The sequence below is a fragment of the Cryptotermes secundus genome, unplaced genomic scaffold (assembly GCF_002891405.2).
Source record: "Cryptotermes secundus unplaced genomic scaffold, Csec_1.0 scaffold559, whole genome shotgun sequence".
Classification (NCBI taxonomy): domain Eukaryota; kingdom Metazoa; phylum Arthropoda; class Insecta; order Blattodea; family Kalotermitidae; genus Cryptotermes; species Cryptotermes secundus.
Window position 1 is genome coordinate 194,706 of NW_019718620.1, and position 24,156 is coordinate 218,861.

The 24,156-nt window shown below is 38.7% G+C and overlaps 1 protein-coding gene across 2 annotated transcripts in view; it reads left to right on the plus strand.

The window, feature by feature from the left end:
- LOC111862192 overlaps positions 1-24,156 on the plus strand; it is a 42,771-nt gene that overhangs the window by 9,306 nt on the left and 9,309 nt on the right. Inside the window, exons 2-11 of one of the 2 annotated variants that reach the window (XM_033750668.1) lie at positions 5,076-5,299; positions 6,629-6,860; positions 7,764-8,019; positions 9,892-10,340; positions 12,346-12,493; positions 14,238-14,520; positions 15,096-15,241; positions 19,906-20,282; positions 20,443-20,577; positions 22,161-22,363. In XM_033750668.1, the coding sequence (XP_033606559.1) occupies positions 5,221-5,299; positions 6,629-6,860; positions 7,764-8,019; positions 9,892-10,340; positions 12,346-12,493; positions 14,238-14,520; positions 15,096-15,241; positions 19,906-20,282; positions 20,443-20,577; positions 22,161-22,363 (2,308 nt within the window). In that variant the 5' untranslated portion in view covers positions 5,076-5,220. The remainder of the gene's footprint in view (positions 1-5,075; positions 5,300-6,628; positions 6,861-7,763; positions 8,020-9,891; positions 10,341-12,345; positions 12,494-14,237; positions 14,521-15,095; positions 15,242-19,905; positions 20,283-20,442; positions 20,578-22,160; positions 22,364-24,156) is intronic. The other variant, XM_023847389.2, reaches the window with a different exon arrangement.

A 24,156-nucleotide genomic window follows, 5' to 3' on the forward strand; every position in this document is an offset into this window, starting at 1 on the left:
ACACACGCTGTTTAATAGTGAACTTCATTTCCACCGTCTGTCGACAGCTGTAAACATTCCACTCCACTTCCACAGCAAGACAAAGACTGACTGTTTAATGCAACCTCGGGTTCCGATTATGCAACCATCGGCGTAGGAGCACTGCAGTCGCGGGGAGAAGTTGCATCCGTTCTGCGGTGGTATGACTCACGGCAAATTGCAGCCGCGGCGCGCACTTGATTGTACGCACTGTATTTCAATATTGCGTCATGCGCATTTGCGATTCGAATAGATTCGCGATGAACCTGTTTTATCGAGAACTCATTGACCTTGATTTTTTATGTTGAAGCTGTGGACAGTATATGAAATAATTGCATAATGAACGTTAGTCAAAGTGACACGCCATGATCGTACAACATAGTTGCAGCTGACGTGCGGGCAGCAGATGGTGACCGGCTCGGCGCTAGATCTGCAGTTGAAGCACGTACAAAATAATTTCACATTTGCTTTACCAAGTGTACAAAATCGTATGTCTTAGGCGTGGGCGCTCTGTGCGAGAATGCATGAGCGTCCTTACTTCATCGTGCCTGTCTGTAGTAACTACATTATGAACGATTTTAGACGGTATTTGATATCTACAGTAATGGCCGAAGTTTACCAACGAATTTGAATATTGGTTTCAGCTACACTATATATCACTTCAGCTGAACGCCGAAATATGTATTTCGGTATATTTAAGTATATGTCGTCTCGAGAAATGATTCATTCTCAGGTTTTAGCCACACAAATACAGTTTTATATATTTTTCATTTTACGCTTTACGTATTTTACATTTTCGTAATACCACTTGCTTTTGAACCAATGACAGCAGGTAGTGAATTGGACTTTGTGTATAATCATAGACAAACAACTTTCATTTATTCCATGGCACTCACTTTTTCAGTTGTTCCTGCACTTGGCATCTTTGGTTTGACTGCCCACTGAATAAAATCATTCTGCTTTTAAAAGAACTCTTAAAATGTAATAATGTTGATAAAGCATTATCAAATTTATCAATTTAAATTTTTGTCTAGTTGAACAAATGTAGGTATTAAGTAGCAGGATTCCACAACTGGCCTTCAAAATATATTTTCCTGGATATCAGTCGGAAAGATATGTGAATTGAAGATTTCAGTCATATATGAAAAGAATCAAAATTTGATACTGGAAAAAATTAAGAGGAGAATAGATTAAGGCAATGCTTGCTACCATTCAGTCCAGAACATTTTATCTTTTCATCTGCCATCAAAAAACATCAAAATTAAAATGTGCAAAACTGTAATGTTGCCTCTGATTTTTATAGTGTGAAACTTTGCCGCTAACATTAAGAGTGGAGCATAGACTGAGGGTGTGTGAGAACAGGGTGCTGGGGAGAATATTTGGATTGAAGAGGGGTGAAGTGATAGAAGGTGGAAGAAAACTGCATAATGAGGAGCTCCTTAACTTGTACTCTTTGCCAAGTATAATTAGAGTGATCAAGTCAAGGAGGATGAGATGTGTAGGGCATGTAGCACACATGGGGAGAAGAGAAATGCATATAGGGTTTTGGTGGGAAAGGTACCATCAGGAAGAACTAGACACAGGTGGGAGGATGATACTAAGATGGATGTTACAGAGATGGGATGGAGCAGTATGGATTGAATTCATCTGGCTTAGGGTAGGGACCAGTGGCAGGCTCTTGTGAACACGATAGTGAACTTTCGGGTTCCATAAAATGCTGGGACATTCTTGAGTAGCTGCAGAACTGGCCAAACAATTAATGTCAAATAATACTACGGACCCCAATAAAGAACTGAATCAAAACCCGATTTAGGAGGAAATTAAGAGGAGATTGAACTCAGGTAATGCTTGCTACCATTCAGTCCAGAATCTTTTGTCTTTTCGCCTGCTGTCCAAAAACATAAGAATTAGAATTACAAAAGTATAATTTTGCCTGTGGTTCTGTATGGGTGTGAAACTTTTTCTCTGACATTAAGGGAGGAACATAGACTGAGGGCGTTTGAGAACAGGACATTGAGGAGAATGTTTGGACGAAAGAGAAATGAAGTGACAGGAGGTTGGAGAAAACAGCATAATGAGAAGCTTCATAACTTGTACTCTTCACAAAGTTTAATTAGAATGATCAAGTCAAGGAGGATAGGTGGACAGGGCATGTAGCATAAATGGGGAGACGAGGAATGCATGTAGGATATTGGTGGGAAAGCCAGAAGGAAAGAGACCGCTGGGAAGACCAAGGCGTAGGTGGGTGGACAATATTAAAATGGATCTTAGAAAGATAGGATGTAATGGTATGGATTGGATCGATCTGGCTCATGATAGGGTCCAGTGGAGGCTCTTGTGAACAGGGTAATGAACCTTCGGGTTCCATAAAATGCTGGGAAATTCTTGAGTAGCTACAGAATTGCTGCGCCTCAAGAAGGGCTCAACTCCATGAGAAAGTAAGTAAGTAAGTAAGACCCTAACTCAGCCTGAATTATTACTTTTCAGACCTGTTGAAGGTTGTAAGATGTTTAAAGTACTTGTAGCCGTAGCAACTGACCTGTGTATTGTTGTCATTGAATGTGTCCGGCATGCTCAGTAACATGATTGCCCTAATACAGGAGCAGCTGCTGACTTCTCCTGACCTATGATCTAACCCCAGGCTATTTTCTGATATGTTTCCCACAGTCATTTTTGCATATATATCTCTCACACTTTTATTTTTTTTTGGTTCAGACATTGGCCTTGATCTTCTGTCTTACGAGAGCCAGATTGGATTTTCATCCAGGTTGTTTAATGCTTGTAACAAGTTTATTACTTATATTTTCAACAGATTTTATCTTGAATTATAGTCCGTAACATCAATACTATGGGTGAGAAAGTAATCATCAGCAAATGGTGTAAGATATATGTAGGTTGGTTTCAAAGTAAAAAGAAAATTCTTTGTATACTGATCATTGTATTCTCTTGATAATGAATTTTTAATAAACAAGATAATTTTTATTAAATATCCATCACAGCGCAAATGGGAAGGAGAATGCATATTTCAGTGTTCATTGCTGGTCAACGGAATATTGGAATTCTAACACCGAGTTTCCACGATTACAGTGAATTGTTCGAAGCGTTGCATGACAACGGGAAAACCAAACTCTTGAGAAAGGTGTTCCATAAGCAGTCCACAAAAGGCCTATTTAAGGGGGTTGAATGACCAGACAAGGGCTTGCAAGGGCCAGCAGCATATGCAAAAGACAGTCCTGTCCTCTCGTCAGAGAGGAGGCCCCACAAAAACAAGACCGTAACTGTCAAGACTTACTGACTGACTGACCGACCATCAGTCACACTTTGACTTTGACGGAGTTGAGTTGAGTTCTAGTAGTCGCCGAGAACAGTTGAGTTCTAGCAGTAGCTGAGCAGATACTTCACCAAGATTAACGGTGCAAGAACAATTGTGATAATGAGGAAGACACGTTTAGAGGACATTATAGGTGATAATAATTGATAATAATAAATATTCTCTCACATCCGGAAACCCACATAACTTATTGTCGCGTTACCTAGGAAACATGCAACAATATATTGAAAGTCCTAATGTAATTTCCGTTCCTTTTAACATTCGTTTTTTTCTTTCTTCACTTTTTAAACAGGCCGAAAATGGATGTGTATTTACAGGAAATGCATCAAATATATTATATACAAGACTTTGTGATATATGTTTTTCTTAAATGTATGAATTTTGTGATTTAAATTTGTTTAAGAGTTGAATTAAAGACGTACTGGGACTGTCATTGGTTGTATTTTCCCCGAACAGTTTTCTCAGGAAGATTTGTTCATGTGAACGAAGTATGTTCTGTGTCTACCTCTGTGATTACATAGAATTGTTTGAGTGGCTACTGATATCTGCTTGATTTCCTGCCAGGAAGTAGCATATAAGGAAAGTAATAAGTTATTGTTTTGGCAGAGCAATGGAGCCAGGATAGCTCTGCCTCGTCTCCAGTGGGTACCTGGAGCTCTTTCCCTGGGCTTAAAGGGGCTGAAGCGTGCAGCTAACCACTCACTGGCATCCAGTGCTGAGTTTGAGAATGGTAGAGCTGTACCTTCATTTCATATGTCTTCATGGCATAGCGCTTAATTAGTTAAGCACACAGATACCTTTACTTTACCTTTACCTTAAGTGGAATGGCGAAGCACTGCTGACAGTGGCCCTGGCACTGCTGTCTGTCTAATTGAGGTTGGGTGGATGAGGAAGCAAAGGAAAGTGTGTCTTGTTGGAGTAGGTTTGTTACATTCAACAGAATATCTTGAGTTTCCCTTCACTGGCCTGGTAAACAGCACTAGGGTGGACTGTACTGCTAATAATTTGACTAATAACAGTATTTTATTTAATATTTTCGGAAGTGGGGTAAGTGGATGAGGTGTCTCTCTACCCCTCCTGCCTTTCACTGTTGATTCAGTGCATCTTCAAACCTGTCAGTTTGTGATATGGCTTGTAGGTCATGTCATGAGGTCACATCTTGTTTTAAAAACATTGCCATTTTTTTACAACTTTTGGGCCGGTGCATGAAGCTGAGCACTCATCTCCAACTAGTGCTGATGTCAAGAAAATGTGGATTTATACATCCACTCCCCCACTACGTCTTCAAGGCGTAGTTCTTATTTGGTTAAGCATAGGGCCAACTTTACCTTTTTACACCTTTTAGAATATGGCTTATTTTTATTTTATAAATAATCACATTTATATAATCTGCAAAACCGCAGAGTTCACGTCACCCCTACTTCCCATTGCGTCATCCAAATCGCAGTATTGTAACAGAAGTCGTCATGATTAGTGCTGTGTTCTGGAATATAACATTGTGTTGTCCGTTGAAAGTCAACTGACATTTTGGTGGAACATGTTGCCTCCATCTTCAGGGTTGAAGAATAAGCCAAGCAAGATACCAGTGTGAAGTAAGGTGGCAAGCAGAGTAGAGATCTCTACATATAACACCACTGCGATCATATCCTACATATGAAGCCATTAGGTTAATGCACATAACATACATTTAAGTTATTAGTATATAATTTATTTTTTTTATTTCCAGATGATTTTTGGCATAAAAGTGTAGGAGCCACAGATTTTTGGAAGTGAACTCTGGTCATCAAGAGCATTTGCTGTGAGCATGGTGTACTGAAGTGTCATTTCTGTACTTACATTAAAATTTCTATAACTTTAAATCAGTACTGAATATGAGCTCTCTGCAGCAGTCAAGCCGATTCATCCCATTCACCAGTAGTTCTCAAAGGACACAACTTTTACCTGGCCAAGGTAATAAGAGAAAATATATTTTTAACCTTTTAGAACTTAACCTCATCATCAAAAGATAGGGGATTTTGTATCTCCTGATACTACATATCTTGCGACAAGCTGATCACTTGTCCAAAGAGTCCTACCTTCTGTAGAATGATCATGAAAGTGAAAAATCAGAGGCCAGGGCCCAAGGGGGCTGTAGAGCCAGGGGGGAGGATTACTACATATCTGGTGTTCACATTTTAACTTAGAGATAATGGAATTAGTTTTGAAGAAATGCTATGCTTGGCCAAGTGGACTGGCGCACACATGTCATCACAGTAGTGCCAGACATGGCCAGTAAAGGCAGGTGACCACTCAGCTGTCACATCTACATATGACCATTGCTATCGGTAAAGATCAGTGCGTGTATATAGGCGTAGCTGCATTTAAATGAGGGCCCCAGTACATGGCCATCGAAGTTATATGATCTGGAAGTATTCAAAAGAAAACTTCACACAAAAGGCCTATGAGAAATTCATTACTGTGTGTTACAGATTCATTGCTCATATATCACTGTAGAGCTTCATGATTCATATTCGGCCCAGCTATACTGTATTTGAATTATTACTATTTGTCAGTAGCAAATTATCTTAATAAATAAGAAAATTCAACATGCTCTCTATCTGTTATTGTGTATGCAATTTAGAAGTTAAAAACAAATTGAAATTGTGAAATGTCATTAATCTTGTTGTGAGTGTATATATATAAAGTTTGTAATGTATACAAAATGGTAACTGTTTAGTCTTTTGTTTTATGGTACCATGCTGATATGCATGCATTTGTGTGCAAACATGAATCAACATACAGTATGCACTGGCAATGTTCATCTGAAACTGAGGATTAAACAAACCCATGGAATTGATTTGAAGTAAATTTTAAGCACAAATGCTAAACGATAGCCAGATTTCAAGTAGGCTTGTACGAAGATGATAGTGTCTGTTCACCTGATGAATCTGGTGGTACTAATATTTGGCAGAGTAGAAAAGTTTCAAACTTGCATGTTTCCATTTTACTTAGTGATGTAAGAGATATAGTAATTTCTTATTCAAATTGTCAAACATTTCTAGATTCAAATTTTGTATGCACTACAGTGAGTAAATGGGTCACAAATGGAAATAAAACAGATTTTCTTTGGCCACATTTGTTGGTAGTTTGCCATCTTCTTTTCATGTCAGTCTCTGCACATCATGTAGTCAATGTGTAAATGTGTCTGGTTGGTTGAAGTACTGTGTGTTAATTACAAATGTCATCGTGACAATGTTCAGGCCCAGATGCTGGTAGTTACCATGTTTTTGTTTTGTGCAACTGGTCATCCAGGTGCTGGATTCTCTCAGAGTTTGAGTGGCAGCGAGACAGATGTGTCAACATCCAATGAGAATCTGAGCCATGAAGAGCGCTATGTGATTCGACATACGGCACGTCAGGAGCCCCAGGGCCAAGAGAACCTTAGCTCAAATCGTAGCAGTCTTGATGTATCTTCTTCTTCATATAATACGCTCATCATTCATGGAGCAGGCGATGAACCCTGGACTGGCAGGTACTGTGTTGATTCTACAGTTGCATAGTTCATGAAACTAGTCTCACAGAAGTCTGTTTTAGGTGTATCCCATCCCCCAATTTATCTTTAACCCAGGTATAACATAAAGTTCAAGGAAACAAAAGATGTGTTATCATTATGAGAATATGAATTTGATATGCATTATTCAATATAAATGTTTTAAAATGTTTTATTTCTGTAACTAAATGGGTCATTTTAATTATAGCTGTTTTAAATCAATATTACAAATAAATTACGCAGGTATCATCCCCCTGTTATGGCAATACTCTTTACCATATATAGTAAGATTTCTAGGAATTGAGTTTCTCACAGCAGAAGTTATGGAGAATTCTTTTGTCAGGGATGTAACACCATCTGTTCTGTGAAATTCATCTACCATTTCAGAAGAACATGCCACCTCCATCTTCAGGGTTGATTCATGCTGGTTTTTGCTTGGTTTATTCTTTGGGCCTGAAGATGGAGGTGACATATTCCACCCAAATGTCTTTTGATTTTCAGTGACATACATCCCAGAAGGTAGAACTCTTCAGTAATAAAGTTGTTGTTTCATCTGTTGGGGATCCAGGTGGGTTTAATTTGGTTGTAACATGTGACTTGGAATGTGTATTGTGACTCCAGAATTCACCATTTGTAATTGTGAAATACAGTTTTTAGTAATGAAAATTTATCCCCATCTAGTGAACCTAATTATATTCAGAACTAACAGTTGTAAAGGAGAATGTGCTGTATGCCTCTGTAGACTAATTCCAGAGGAGAAGAAATGCATATAATGGAAATTGTTGGTACTGCAGGAAAACACCTGTAAGAAATGTTCTATGTATAAGTCATGGAGACATCACTGTGTGTTGTGTTTCATATTATTAGACATAACGAAATTTACAGGTTATCAGGCATTCGTGATCTTCAAGACACGGGTACACCAGGTTACTTGAACTCGCATCCAGGAATTTATACAGCTGAAACTGGAAAGGCTATTGTTCAGGGTCAGAAAATGGGTTCCCATTCTCCCTCTCCATCGTTGGGAGGAAACAAGGAGCCTTCTACACGTGTCAATTTTGATACTACCTCAGGTCGGAATTTTGATCCCAGTGTTCGAGAAATTACAGACATTCCTGATGACTACCTCAACCAATCACAGGTAAGGAATTCCTTATTGGGCTGTTAGAAAAGCATGATTTGAAATAGTTTAGAATTATCTTATGTTGTCATTCATGGTGTGCAAATGTTTTGTGCCCAAGGCGATTGTGTGCCTCTTCCGCATGTGAAGGTCTGGGTTTGATCTAGGGCAGTACATGTTGAATTTCTGATAGGTGGGTTGCACTTCCTTCAGATACCTCAGTCTTCCTCTGCTGATTGTCCTTTACCTGGGCTGTCATCTGACATTGTCCATGAGGCGTCTGACATGTCTCACCACCAATTGTGTTGTTACAAAATCAGTCCTCAGATGGGATTTCACCACTGGACTCAGAGTAATGCATTTAATTTTGGTGTTGATCTTGTGTTTATACAAGGGAGAGTCAGTAAATATCTCACAAATGGATATAAAACATAAAACTTCTGATATTCTAATCTTGAAAAAATATTTATTTCTGGACATATCCTCCATCAGCATCGATACACTTGTCTCGTCGCTTTACAAGTGCATTGAAACCCACAGCACAGAAGTCTTCTGACTGTCGTCTCAGACACTTTTGTACCTCTGTTTCACCCTCTTCACATTTGCCACCAAGGTAGTGTTTTAGCTGACCAGACAGATGGAAATCACTAGGGCCCAAGTCCAGGCTGTAAGGCGGATGTTCAAGAAGTTCCCACTGCAGTTCTTGAATTCTCTCCTGGGTTGCTCATGCTGTATGGTGCCTGACACACTCATGATGAAGCAGTGTCGCTCTTGCCAGTTGGCCTGGTCGTTTTTTTTGTGACTTGCATCCCAAAGCTTCACAGTATGATGCAGAATTTACACTTTTACCATCACCATCTGTTGGTAGTGATGCACCCATGATTTGTCCCTTGTAACAGTCTTCTTAAGCATATCTTCTCTTTCATTTGCAGACCATAAGATATGTTGCAAACAGACCCATTTGGTTCATTTCTTCTCAGTCCTGTTCTCTGGCCACCACCATGCACACATTTTCTGAAACTTCAAATGAGCATGCCTTATGTAGTATGCTAAACCATGGCATCGAGATTTACCTTGAAGCTTCCACGCATTCTACAGTTGTAGAATGTTTTGGAAGTTTCTTTAATTGGGATGGTGGTAGGGGTAACCGCTACACATACCCCATGGATTACCATGGGATTGTCTCCAGTTGCAGTAGTCCTTATCTAAACATTCCTTGGTACAAATTCTCAGAATAGTCACAGCAGAACTGAGTATAAGTCACCTTTAGTACAAAAATGTTATTAAGTCCTAAGTATTAATAAAATTAAAATTTATATTAATTTTTTTTTTAATTGCTTAGTGGGGGGTGGCGTCCAACTGGGTCCACTGATTGGCCTATTGTAGCCTGCCACGGGTTATTATGATGATGGAGAATTTTGTGGAATGAAGATTGATAGGGGTAACCAAAGTACTCGGAGAAAACCTGCTCCAGTGCCACTTTGTTCACCACAAATCTCACTTGACCAGAGCTGGGATCGAACCCGAGCCACCGACTAACCACTTGAGCTATGGCGTGGCGCTATATTGTAGTTGGTAATATTTAAGAATTATGCTGGTAGGTAACGATTGGTTACACTTTCCAATGCCTTTTTTTTTTCAGCTAATTGGAATTGGAATTCTTGTATCACTGTTTTAGTAGGCTCTACATCTTCTGTCCTAATAATGAACTCAGTCCATGTCAACTGACCAGCTTTAATTTGACACTATATGAGTAATTGAAAATCAAACTGAAATTCATCACATTTTCTGTTCACTGACTATTCTTGTTCATCTTAAGTTCACATTGTTTGCAGATTTTTCTTTAAATATTATGTCTGTTTGTGTGTGGTTTATTAAATGATTTTATTGTAGGTCCTGAAGCATTTAGCAAAGGAAGTAAAGGTTGTTCCATCAGTATCCAGTGGGGCTAATGGAAGGGATTCATCTGCTCCGTTGGTTGAAGATGGAGAGTCTTCCATGACTGAGAATCCATGCTTGTCAGACCAGTTGAAGCGGTTGTCACTTTCTCGTGTAGGCCCAGGTGGCAGCAGTGTGAAGGAAATGCCTGTTAAACTAGATCACGACTCTCTCCTACCTCTAGACTATGGCCTCTCGAATCTGCCACCTCCACCTGAGTATCCAAAATGGATGGGGTCATCTTCACCTCTGACAGTGGTACAGAGGCATAAAATGATTCCTCACTCCAGCATCACACCAGAGAAACTTAGTTTATCACGATCTCAACCTGATCTGTCACGTATAGGCACAGGAAAGGTTGTGACGGATGTGATTGGATGCTTGGGTGTTGCCACCAGTCCAAGGTAAAGTATGAGTAACTACTTGTATTAATATTTAATAATAATTAATTCTACTGTTGTCTTCACTGCCATTTTTAAAATGAATGAAATATATTATTATGTAATAATATAATATGTGTTGCATAGAATGAAAATTTAATAGAAACAGTATGGGGGTTGAAGTTTTTTTTTTCACTGTAGTGAGGTGGTCTTCTTGGTATGATTCATTCTGCTGTGATCTTCTTGATGGTGCCCACCTACCACAGTACATGGTGTCATAACACAGAAGACCACAATATTATGCTTCACTGCTCTGAAAACCTCAGTCCATCTCTTGAATGAATGAGAGAGCATGCTGAAATACAGTAGTTCTAATGTGGGCCTAATCATGTTTCTCGGCTTGCTTTGTATTATCAGTTAATTTTATTTGTGTTGTGTATTTGATATGGTATGAAAAGTAGGAGCTGGTTTTCTGTTTTCATATTCCAAGAGCCTGTCAGATGAAAGTGTCCTGGCTTTCCATTGGTTGTTGACAAACTCGTATCTTTGTATCTTAACTCACTTGGTTTAAATGCTTTTTAAGTACTTCAGAGTGAAATGTTGTGCTTAGATTTAGCATTTGAAAGAATTTATGTTTTCTTTTTTTGGAGAATTAACTGCTTGATGCTTCAGTGTATCATTGGAATAGTGTTCCTTTCGCATTTTTTATTCTGTTCCTGAGTTATTTGTTGTAACATGAGGTAATACTTGTAGAAAACAAGTGACATTTTGTGAAATAGAACAAGATTTGTGGTTTCAGTCTGTGGGATAATGGCTGTTTCCTGGACATGCCCATATGCCAGATAATCTAATTACATCTGTTAGTATGTCAATGTTCAGTTATCATAATTTGCTTCTGTGTGAATTGAAGTTAGGAATGTGGATTTGGGATTATCATCAGTTTTGAAACATAACTTTTAAGTGACAGTGCCATTAAAATCTTGGCAAAGGATTTTTAAAGAAACTTTTTAGTTTTAATACTGTGTCATGGTTCACTTTATCTGACTGAATCATACATATATAATGAATTTTAATTTTGTGTTACTAGGTAACATAAGAATAGAAAGCTGTGGTGAGTAGTGCAGAATGACAGGAGTCTGTAGAGATAGTAACAGAATTTATCAGGTGATACTTCATTCACAGTCTGAAATTTCTCAGTGAAGGACCGTTGTAGTCTTAATAGTGTCATAAAATAGACCATGCTGTGTCCAGATCCTTGCTGTTTCATCGTTGATAGTCATCCACCAAGTTGTTGGCATTACATAACCTATGCAGCTGAGAAAACTTAATGTAATAAACTAGGAAAGAACAACTTATGGACAAGTATTAAACTGATAATTGGAAAACTTAATCTGATACAGGTTAGGTAGTGAGTGATTACTGATGAACATAGCAGAGAGTGCTTCAATGAAGGGAAATGGGCGTAAAGAGAGAACAGAGAATGGCACTGGGAGATAAAGCAACTTCATTGTTAGTGAGGTTTTTATGGCAGTGGCAGCCTGAATTGTGTATTAATGGTCTTGAGTGGGAACAAGGCATGTAAACTCAAGTGGTAGTGTGTTTGGGATCTGTGCAGTTTGAGTCTTGACAGGGAATAGTCTAGTATGGCTCTTCTGTTGTTGTTTTATCAGTATCTTGAGGAAAATACCATGTTGTATTAGGATGTGATTTCTTCATTTTTTGTCATTACAGCTTTCCATTGAAAATGATTTTCTCATTTCATTTGATGCTCAGTCATCTAAGATACAGCAGTGTATCTTCTCGTTGCTTCGATCAAAAGTGGATCATTTATATTAAGAATTAAAGTCTGTTTTCAAAATACATGATGTAGCTGATGTTTTGTTACATGATGTGTATATATTTTAAGGTTTAGGTTAGCATCAATATTATTAAAACATCATCAAGCACCAACATTAAATGGGTGTGTGAAGTGTGCATGCATGCACTCTGTTCGTGGGAAGTGTTTATCTGGGTGTCAGTATCTTTTCAGGCCAAAGACTCATGGCCGTGAGGATGTTGAATCTCAGGGAAGGGAGATGTGGCCTCCAGCTGAGATGGTGGAGATACTGATGCAAGAGAACAGCTCGTTAAAGGCTGAACTCGAAACATGCTACCAGAAAGTTTCCAAATCACAGAAGGTGAGGAATTAAATCAGTTTTATGACGCAGATGTATGCTATGGTAGGAATTTGTATGAATCGATAAGTAACGAGTCTTTTTCTCATGTCTGTAATAAAGTCAGCATTTAGAACTGTCACTTTTATAGTAATGGCATTACATCATATAATAAGACAGAACAGGCATTGTACTAAGAGGCCAGGCAAGTATGTGGAAGACCATTGGTGAACCATGTTTTGATACCGCTTTAACACAGGAAAATTTAACACTAGGCCATAGTTTACATTGTTTTGGAATGCGATGTATGAGGGAGAGTCAGTAAGTAGGCCACAAATGGAAGGAAAGCAGCTGTAATGGACACAATAGTTTTTCTGTTTGTATCAGTAGGTAGCAACACAGTCCAGCTTCATGACAGTGTAGGTGGCGCACACATGTGCATGTTCAGAGGCTGGTTTCAGTAGTTAAAATGGCGATGGTGCTTGAGGATTATATTACCGAAGATCAGCATTCTGTTGTGCATTTCTTTTTTGTGAGCAAAGGACTCATTGCAAAGGATATACATAAAGAAATGTTTCCTGCTTATGGTGGGAAGTGTTTGCTGTGCAAAGTGGTTGCACTTTGGTGGCAAACATTTCTCTGATGATGACAGAGGTTGAAACAGATTTGCAGAAGTGGCTGAGACGGCAGCCAGAGGACTTCTATGCTGCTAGTTTCACTGCACTGGTAAAGCAGTGGGACAAATATATCATTGTTGGTGGAGGATATGTTGAGAAATAAATGTTTTTTCTAGGTTGAAATATCACATGATTTACGTTTTATATCCATTTGTAACCTGTTTACTAACTCTCCCTGATACTTAATACATTAATTACTAAATGCATTACAGATGTGGGAAAGTGTCATGTTCAGCAGGTAGAACACCAGTAATCGAAAGAACAGTGTAAAGATGAACCTCAGTTTGTAGTACACATGCAGCTTTCCAATCATAGTGCTTATACTACCCCGTGTATTATCATAAATTATGTTTTCACATATTTAATTAAATATACACCGTATCAAAAAAATGCTTCAAATGAAAGCTATAGATCTTAACCAGACCCATGTTGTATGCTGTTTGCCAATTGTTTTGTATATTATGTGAAATAAGGTTATGTTGGACTGATATAAAACACAGTTAATTTTGAAGAATATGATCTTTATGGGATTTGATGTTCAGTAGTCTGGTAGATGTTTACCGACATCTCTGCTTGCTTTTTTGTTTATGTGCTCACCATGTTCTTTGATTCTGAAAATGGAGGCAGTACATTCCTTCAAAATACTGTTAAAAGTTCAGCATACTGTAGCATCAGATCCCAGAAGATAGTACTTGTCACGGTTGGACCTATAATTATAGGTAATTTGGTAAAATTATAATTTTACAAAATTAATTTTGCATAGTAATTCCTGGTTTAGATTTAAAAAACCAAAGTTATGGCAATCTGTAAAGTAGTTTAGAAATCAAATATTTTCAGGAACAGACACACTCTTCCACTTATGTGTTTATTTTATGTACTTTTTGCGAAGTCTGTATCAGAAAAATACATTATTGTTAAACAAAACGTAAAACTTTGGTCTGAACAACGAAGAGTTCAGGTTATTATATGGTCATTGTAATGTTTATGTTATTGTCATGACAAGGGCAGCTTTCTGCTTGTACCCTCTCTGTTAACAATGCAAGTTGTTTTGGCATTGGTGTCTTTAATGAGTGCATGTTTCAATATTGCAGCTGGAACAGGAGGTAGGAAAGGTTCATCGTGCACATGAGGAACTTGTTCAAGCATCAGAGCGACGTGAGCAGTTGGAGAGATCTGCTAGGGCACGTTTACAAGGCGAACTTCGTAGGGTGCAAGAATTGAACAGGGCTCTACGTGAGCAGTTGGAACTTTTGTCAACACAATTGCTCACAGGTCGACCACAAAATCAAAGTGATTTGCCTGATATAGCAACTGAGAATCTCCGGAAAGAGCTTGGAAAACGTGAAATCTTCATTGCCCAACTCATTACACAAAGTAAGAAGTTTTGTGCTTTACTGTATTCCTTTTTCCTGGGTCCCTAAATGGAAACTGATGTTACTCATTCTCTATGTCTCTTTCCTACTGAACTTCAGATTTTTATAGCAAGTGTCATGTAACTTCGAACAAGGCCAAGAGTGCCAAGAGTAACCTTGAATGCGCAGAAGAAAAATTTCAGACAAGGGGGTGGGTTGTGGGAATGTGGGGAATTTGTGGCCTTGTTCGAAGTTATGTGACACTGTCTCTACCACAGATAGGAAAGCAAACTGTTATCTTACCTTTTGTATGTACTTTTTATAACTTTTCTGAAAATGATTGACGTGCAAGAGACAGGAATGGGTACAGATATTATTTGTGAGAATATTGATATGCTCATTTTGAATCTGGCCAGTTTACTGTCTTCATATTTTTATTGTAATGAGTTCATATTGTACAGTTCTTTTTGTGTGTACCATGATACAGCCAGTGGGTGTTGCAGGGCCCAATCTGGGTGATGTTTTTTCGTCTACTCTGTCCACTGTGTCTCATGGAACATAAATGTGTTCATGCAAGTGGTCATTCTTAATTTTCAGATAAGGAACTTGTTGCTGCGAAAGAGAGGCAAGAAATTGAGCTAGCAGCACAGCGTGCAACACTTCAGGAACAGAGGACACATATAGATATCCTTGACACTGCCTTAACAAATGCTCAGGGAAATGTGGTCCGACTAGAAGAGGAGGTGAGTTGCTTACCAGTTTACTGTATATTACTCCGATACAAAGTTTTAAGTTGTTTGGTAAAACTAGACACTTTAAATGAGTAAATGTTTGTGTGTACATATGTGTGGAAAACCATCATCATAGTCATCGTCCTATCAAGATCTGTTATGGATGTTACAAAAGAGAATCTTTCTATCATTCCAGGGGTTTGATAAAACTTCTTTTTCCTTTTGGATGAGATTTTAAAATCCTTTTTGGAATCTTCTTATAGCTCATCTTTCCAACATATTCTGTCCATTTCTTCCTTGTACTCTTAAGTTTCTATCTTGGAGAATTTGTAGTAAAAAAGTAAAGGTCTCCCTGTAATAGGCTGTGGAGGCCCATAGGGTTGTGAGATGCTGAGGTTCCCACATTTTCTAGACAACCGGCTCATAGATGGCGGTAAGGTTGTCAGCCCTACGCGCCGGCTTCCCTTTACCCCCAAGAACATTCCAAGAATATTCCTGCTACTCATTTGTTTTAGAGACTGAGTCGACCCCAGGGCCATAGTGTTGCTGGAAGGATTAGGTGAATTGAAAAAAATCCAATGACATCATTGGGATTCAATCCCACAACTTGTAGCATAGTGCCTCAACCAACTATGCTAGCACGTAGTAGAATTTGTAGTTCTCTCGTTATTTCCTGATTTCCTTTATAGTCCAAAAGACTATATTTTGCAGTCCTCCTTAATGGAGTGCATTTCTTTTGATGTCATGTCTTCTCTTATCATTTCTTATTGTTCTTGATTCACTGCCGTTGTTGATATTGGTCTATCTAACAAGTTGTTATGTCTCCTGTGGCATTTCCTCCACTTCTGTCATCCTCACCTTCCCATGACATACATTGTCTTCACTGAAGAGGTACTGATTTCAAAGTTACAGCAGAGTTATTCTTATGTGAGTGCTGGAGGAAATGCTTTACCACAGAGTCTTTTGACAGGGATAAAGGCAGCCTTATTGCTGGACTACCATTGTCTGTCAGCCAGTTGGTGGGACTCTAATTATTTTTAAGATGTTATGTAAACAGGACTGGACTGAAGATGACAGAACATTTTTCACTTTGTATACTGCCACGTCTTAGAGTGATTTGGGTTGGTAATCGGATTCATTGAACCCTTAAACACACAACTTATTACTACACTTTACAGGTCACTATCACGCACAGACTAGTGTTCTCAGTCATGGTCTTCACTGCGCTGCTTGGTAGTGGCATCCAGCAGTGGACATTCCCCTTTCTCTGGATTCCTGAACTGTTCCTGCCTTCAGCTGCTGAAATTGTCAGCTGACTGTCTACCTGCAGATTCTCTCTGGACTGCTCTCTGTATTCTTCAATCAGACTCTACTCAGCAGCTGGTCATTGTTACATAGCCTTGGCGTGAACTGCACAGAAAACACTTCCAACAACTCTTCTGTTTTTGTGTGCATGTCTGTTGCTGCAGTCACATGAGGGCTGCTGAGCTATTGCCTAGCATTGAGCACGTTTACAGAGCCAGTCCCTAACAATGTCTCTCTCTTGTGGCTTCACCATTTTGGCTTTCAGCGTACATCCCACAATACTTTTGCAATGTTTAGAACATTTTATACCATATTATTTGCCAATTTTGGCATGTCACAGAAACTTGGACATCAAGCGAGAGGGAGATAAGCAGTAATAGGTATGAAATTCCTATAGAGTGTGAATAAATGAACAAGGTGTAAGAAAGAGTACTCTTTTCTGGGATGTAGCATCTTATAGACTGGTAAAAGTGCAGTGATGTTTTGGAGGAATACTGGTGAACTTGTACCAGACTACACTGTATCATGTCCCAGAAGACAGTACTCTTCATAGTCACACTGTGAGAAACTCAGATTCAACAAGAAGGTTTAACATTTGAAGCCAGGATGCTGGAACATGATCTAAAAGTAGAAACAGTAGAAAAAAAGTAAGTTTAAGGATATACTGGTGTGGGTGTCTGTTACATATGAAGAAGAAAAGAGTTTCTTTAGAAATGTTGGACATGACTTCCAGGGAGGCACAGTGGAGTAGACCCTTGTTTTATGTCGAGGTTAGGTTCCTGGAGATGCCAGTGTGTATCAAATCAGTGTAAATGGAAGATGAATTATGTATTTCAATGTGATGTGTTCTGAGTATACAAAAATTGAAGCTGTCTTTCATAAAATAATTAAAAAAGAACATTTATGTATTTTAAACATAAACATTATATACTGTGATTTATATCTCGTCCATTCTGTAATGAAATATGTATATAGGTGTTACTAGTGAGAGGATTGCCCGGGCTGTGGATTTCCAGGGTCAGCTGATCCTTGAATCAGATGGAGGCTCTTCAGATTCCTTTTTAAAATAAAGAGTTGAGGATTGTTTGGCTTTCTTGATGCATCCTCTCCATAATGGTTGTTTCAGTGGAGGGGGCCATAGTTAAATACCTACAAATGGTACAACATGATTGCCTACCCTCCATTCTTCGAATAACTTCCATCTTTTCTTCTGATGTTATAGATTTGTGTGACCTTTTAACCACATTTTTAATGGCAGTTGCTCTTCTACTCTTAAGAGTAAACATGGCTCCACTTTTATTTTCTTTTTTAAAGCACAGATTTATAAAAAAATTAAGGCACAGTACACAGTAAACTGCTCTAATATACAGTGTGTTGTATAGAGAATGAGCGTGTACTGCATATACCCATGTGGTGTTGCTGTGAATACATGCCTGGTATCACTGTGCAGAGACCTTTCTTGGTATTGGGAGTGCCATATAAAATGTTCCAGATTTTATGGGGAAACAAAGGAAATTGCTAAAAAAAATTTTTTAAACCAGTGTATATCAAATCATCATAAACCAAGGGCCCACTGTACTAGGTTGAGAGACTAAGTGCCCAAGAATAACAAGATAAAATAGGGAAAGAATGGACACAGATGAATGGAGAAGGCTCCACCATAAGATCATTAATGCTGGTCCAAATTTTAATGGATGATGTTGATGATACCAGTTGTTAATAATTGACTTAATCAATTTTGTCTGCTTCTTAGAATTGTGACTGATTTTTTTCCATTTGTGGGATTGACCACAATTATTCAAAATTTAATTTAAATTAATCACAAGTTTGCAGAAACATGCAAATATTGTGTGTTTAGAGTTTTACATTTACTAAAATGGCAGGCAGTTTGCATTTATATGCCATGTTTTGTTAATTCATGCTGAATGCAGACATTTATGAGGAATGTTCCGTATATAATACCTCCTATTTTTTAAATGAAAACTACAACAGATATAGAAAGCACAATAACAGTTAAATAGAGCAAGATTTCAGCTACTTACAGTTATTTTCCACATAATCATCACCATTCATTATGCACTTTTGCCAGCGATGAACAAGAGCCTGTATGCTGTGCCTGTAAAAGTCTGCACCAGCAGAGGCTAGCCACTTTCTTACAGGTGCAATGACAGCATCATTGTTTGGAAAATGTTACCCACATAGTTCATCTTTCATAGGCCCAAAGAGATGGAAGTCTGAAGGTGCTAAATCGGGGCTATAAGGCGAATGTGGTAGGACAGTCCAGCCAAACTTTGCAATATGCATGGTGGTTGCCAAACTGGTATGGGTCTAGCATTATCGTGTTGCAAGCGAAAGGTTGTCTGCTTCTCTGGCCTGACTCAGGAAATGCGAGCTTTCAGCTTAGTCAGCATTGTCTTGTAGCATTCAGAATTGACAGTCTCACCAGGCTCCAGGAAATCCAAGAAAATCACACCCTGCCTGTCCCAAAAGACCGTGCACATCACTCCCTGCCAATGGCTGTGTCTTGAACTTTTTTCTTGGGGAATCCAGATGTCGCCACTCCACGGACTGTCTTTTGGATTCCGACTCATAGTGGTGACACCACGTCTCATCTCTGGTGATGATGCTGTCCAGAAACTTGTCACCTTTAGCCTCAAACTGGTGCAACAGGTCCTGACAGACTTCCATTTGATGAATTTTGTGGTTCTGTGTAAGCATCCGCGGGACCCACCTGGAACAAACTTTGCAATAATCCAGCTTCCCCAACATCTTTTCCAGTGCATTAGAGCCAATATTAAGTCATGCACACAGTTCCCTGGTCGTTATCTGCTGATCTGTACAGATGAGCTGATCGAGGTGCTGTTCATTGTGAGGAGGGGCAGCTGAGCAGGGACACCCAGGGCGTGGCTTGTCGTGCACTTCACTTTCGCCACTGTTGAAACTCACTACCCACTGCCTCACTGTGCTGACATCCACTGTATCGTCTCCGTACATCTTAAGCAAGCGTCGGATGGATGTCAGTGGGTGCAATTTGTTTGGCAGTGAGAAATTTAATAACACATCTCTGTTTCATACGCACTTCTATGTCAGACGCCATTTTGGTAGACTGCTCTGCTGTCGCTATCTGTTGCATGACAACCAAACTAACAGTACATTGGCGGGAATGTTCAACCTTTACTACAACACCACCAACATTACATATTAACACAAAATAATAGGAGGCATTATATATGGAATGTCCTTCGTATATGTCTTATGTTGGCGATTTTTCAGAGTGAAAAATGTAGAGACTGGTGATTAACCTTACTTTTAGCTTTATATGTATGTGTACATGAATATTTGCCATATTACATAATTTGCCTTGATTTCAGTGTCGCAAGAAACAGATGTATGTTGAGCGAGTAGCACAGTTGCAGAGAGCATTATCATCGCTGCAGTTGGCAAGTGATCGAAGAGAACAAACAGAACGAAAGCTTCGATTACAATTGGAAAGAGAACTTCATAATGAACGAGCTCGAGCGGGAGGGGGAGGTACGGATGAAGGTGATACTGGTTCAGGTGGAAATGGAACAAATGGTTCTCAGAATGGGGCACAGTCGGGGGAGACAGCGCCTGAACTGAAACGCAAGCTGCGTGAGCGTGATGAAAAGATTATGAGGCTTGAAGGAGAAGTAGCTAAGTGGGAACAGCGATACTTGGAGGAAAGTGCACTCAGGCAGGCAGCTATTGATGCGGCTAGCATTCCAAAGTAAGCCTATGTATAATCCCATCTAGTATCGAGAAGTAAATTGTATGGCTTCTATCTTCATGCCTAAGAATTTATCATCAAATTAATGGAAATTTTTTAATGATTATTACATTAAATTCCATTGTTGCTAAGTTTTGTACATTTGAAAATTTGTTCCAAGGGACGCGAAGATTGCTGCCCTAGAAAAGACAAGTCAAGAGACAGAGAAATTGATTGCTGAAGCCCGATCAGAGAAAATGAGGCACATGGATGAAGTATATGTTGCCCAGAAGAAGGTGGCTGACCTTGAGTCAAGGTACCATTTATTGTGCTGTTTTCTGATTTTATTGGGCGTTTCGTTTTGTAGTTTTTGTAGCAACAACATCCAGAGTACATAGGTTATATACTGTTAAATGTCTACAGTTTTATTTGGTGCCTGTTCTCTTCCTAATAGATAAGACTTTTTATAAGCCTTAGGGAACACAGATGACAGTTGTGATTTTGACAAACTAGCTGTGTAGGTGAAAAATGTGTGTTAGTTTAATTTTATGGCCAAGAATCTAGGAGTGAATGTTCTTGACAGGGATGCTTTGTAAAAATGTATTGTCACGTGTTGGGTGTATAACGCGACAAATAACTTCACGCCTTATTGGATATAGCGAATTTATTCCACACTCGCTCATACAATCGCACCATTTACAGTTTCACAATTACTGCTGTCTGCAGTATTACAGCTACTTGGCCTGCGAATGCTAGACTACAACTGACTGATTGACTGCTGACTCCCTGGCTAACTCATAACTAACTGTGAATAGTGTTCGCTGCGCCTTATTTAGCCCCGTTACGGACAACACAGAAAACAGTTATGTAATAGGCACCACTGTTTAGTACCGTTATGGTTGTCGATTTCATAGCAACAATCGTTGCATGGCTCGCCTGTTACGTGACGTCATGTTTACCGCTTGCCTAGCAACATGTCACCGCGGGTGGGAGGGGGGGGGCAGAGAGTTGACTAGCGCTGTTACATCTGCTGGCCGGAGAGGGGGGTGTCCTACATAGCGTGAATACGTCACAGTATGTTAAGTAATTAAAGTATTTTAATGCCGATGACATTAATATCTTTTTGTTTGTTGCTTATTTCTAACATGGGAAAATATATTGGAGGTGGATGTTTATCAGGGTTTGTCTTGTAGCCTCAAGAGTGAACATTTTATTAAATTACATTTCAGCTTTCAACTGCTTCATTAATTTTCATTTTATCCCTTATAGCAGAGACAGCAGTAATTTGAAACTTCTGTGTAAAGAAGAAATACTGCTGAAAGTTACATAGACTTTAGGCCATATTTCCTGTGGAACAAGTGTACCTTATTTGTATAACAAAATGATTATACATTCCATCAAGTAAAGCACTGTGCATTGATTCCTGAAGCACAGTACACAAAACTGAAACCAGTTTCTCATTAAATACTTGTAATACAGTTTGGGATACAAATATTTCTGTGGTGTATATGGAATTAAATTAGTATTCACTTGCAACATGTGGGTTTGTACTGGTAAAGATGAGTTTGTTGGAGGTCAATTGCTGGACATAGGATCTGTAAATTCTTCATTAGTATCTTCCATAGTTAAGCACAACAGACTGCTGTAGGTTGCGGTTGAATTTGATGCTGGCATAACTGGTACAATGAAGTTTATACAGTGGACTTTCATCTCTATGTATCTTCCTTTTACAGCTGTTACTAGTCATAGTTCTCATTTAAAAACTGCTTTAAACTGGAAATTTGTATCAAAACTGAAAGGACAAACATAAGAAAGTTCCATGATGTGAAAGGAAGTATATTTAAATTTAAAACTACACTAAGTGAGAGCTGTTGTAATTGTCCTTCTTTCATATTTCAGAATGAAGGATCTTGAATCAAAGCTTGCAGAACGTGATGCAATGATCCGAGTTCTTCAGAAGCATACGTATGACAAAGATGTCTCATCATCTTCCTATCAAAGCATGTTAGGACGTTCACCTCATCACACACCTCATCCTAGTTTGCGTGGTAATTCAGATCTAGGAGCTGTACTTGGGACATCAGTTTCTAGAGAGCAGTTAGGTAAGAAGTGGAGCATTCTGAGCTCTTAAAACGAAAATAATGGAATTATAACAGATATGATATGAGTCAGTAGGGTTGGAGACATAGTTAGAATATGGAAAACATGATAGTTATTCATGTAGAAGTGTCTGTGCTGTTAACCCAGTAATTGAACTCTGAAGTGCACTGGCCCATTTTCATTTATAATAATTTTGGTCTTATGATTAGGGCAGTGCCTGAGAGATTCCACTTTTGAGAAGTTATCACAAATAGGGAGGTATTCCATTAACTTCTGATGACATTTTACATGTTCACTTCTGTCTTTAATGCAGTTCTCTTTACAGTCTCTCCTTAATTTAAAATAACACTAAATTCACAATGAAACTGCTACATTTTTGGCCTTGCTTGTCCATCCTCAGGCAACTGTTCTGTTATTGAAACTGCTGCACTGCATTAGATCTTAAAATATTCCAGTGTTATTGCATTTTCATTGTTCATGTTAAAATACATTTGTTTGAGAACACATGTATAAGTGGAAACAGTCACACAGAACACCCATACAAAAGTACATACACTTGACTAGTGGGAACATACATACTAATGGGGTGCATAAGTATATAAAAAGAAAATAACATAGAGACATATAAAAATAGTAAATACATATGTTAATAATACATCTTTGTATATTGCAGATAAACATAACGATAATAACACCACACTGATGTTCATAGGGCTAAATAAAACAACATAAGTGAGTAATATTAAAACAACTACCAAAATTCAAAACCTGTAAAAATTGTAAATTTTGGCAGTAACAAGAATCTAATTATATATTACAGAAAATATGGACACTGCAAGAAAAAAATCACACATGAATATATTGTGGTATGTTTGCTCCATGCAAGAATGATTGAGCCACAGAAACGGCTGTTTATAAGTAATACATGCATGCGACAATGGAACAATGGGGTTATGCAATGCGCTTCCAGGCAGCGGCTTGGCAAACACACTTTCACGCCGGCACAGTTACATCACATCCTAAGAGTGCTTAGTTATCGCATGACTTTTGTTCTTTTTTGTTGTTTGTGCTATGCAACAGTAAAACTGTGTTTTCTGCGTTGTCTGTGCCGCCTCTACATGACACAAGTTTACTTGCAGCTAAGAAGAGTCCAGGAGAATTTTTAGTTGAGTCCCGAGGTTCCAGGGTGATTGAACAAGGAATGGCAAGATGATTTCATAGTGATTTGAAGCGCTAGTTTCTGTGTTGAGATTCATTGCCAGGAGGCGACTATTGAAGACAGATAATCCTGGTGCGTGTGCTGGAAATTATGTAAATCAGTGATTGCACTGTAATAAGTGTGATTAAGAGAACTTTTAATTGAAGTGTCAGTAAATCCAATCATCTGATGTAGAACCTACAATTATTTGCCACGAGTACCATCCTACACATGGCATTTGGTGTCAGAAGTTGGCAGTTTGGATCGTATTGAATTCACTAGCATTGGTTATGACCGTAAATACTTGACATCTGGTGTCAAAAGTAACTGGTTCAATTTGAAATGATCATAAGACGGAAGATTTATTTTACATTGCAACCCAAAAAGAAAACAGAAGACATACAATTCCTGAAAGCCATGCTGGCCAAAATGAACGCCAACGTGAAAATCAGTCAAGAAAAATTGTAAGCTGAAATTGATGCCAATAGAAAAGCCGACCAAGAAAAAGATGCCGACTGAGAACACATGCAAAATGTGATCAGAACCAATCTGGAAAGGATGGAGGCCAAAATGAAAGAAGCAATGGAAAGGCAGATA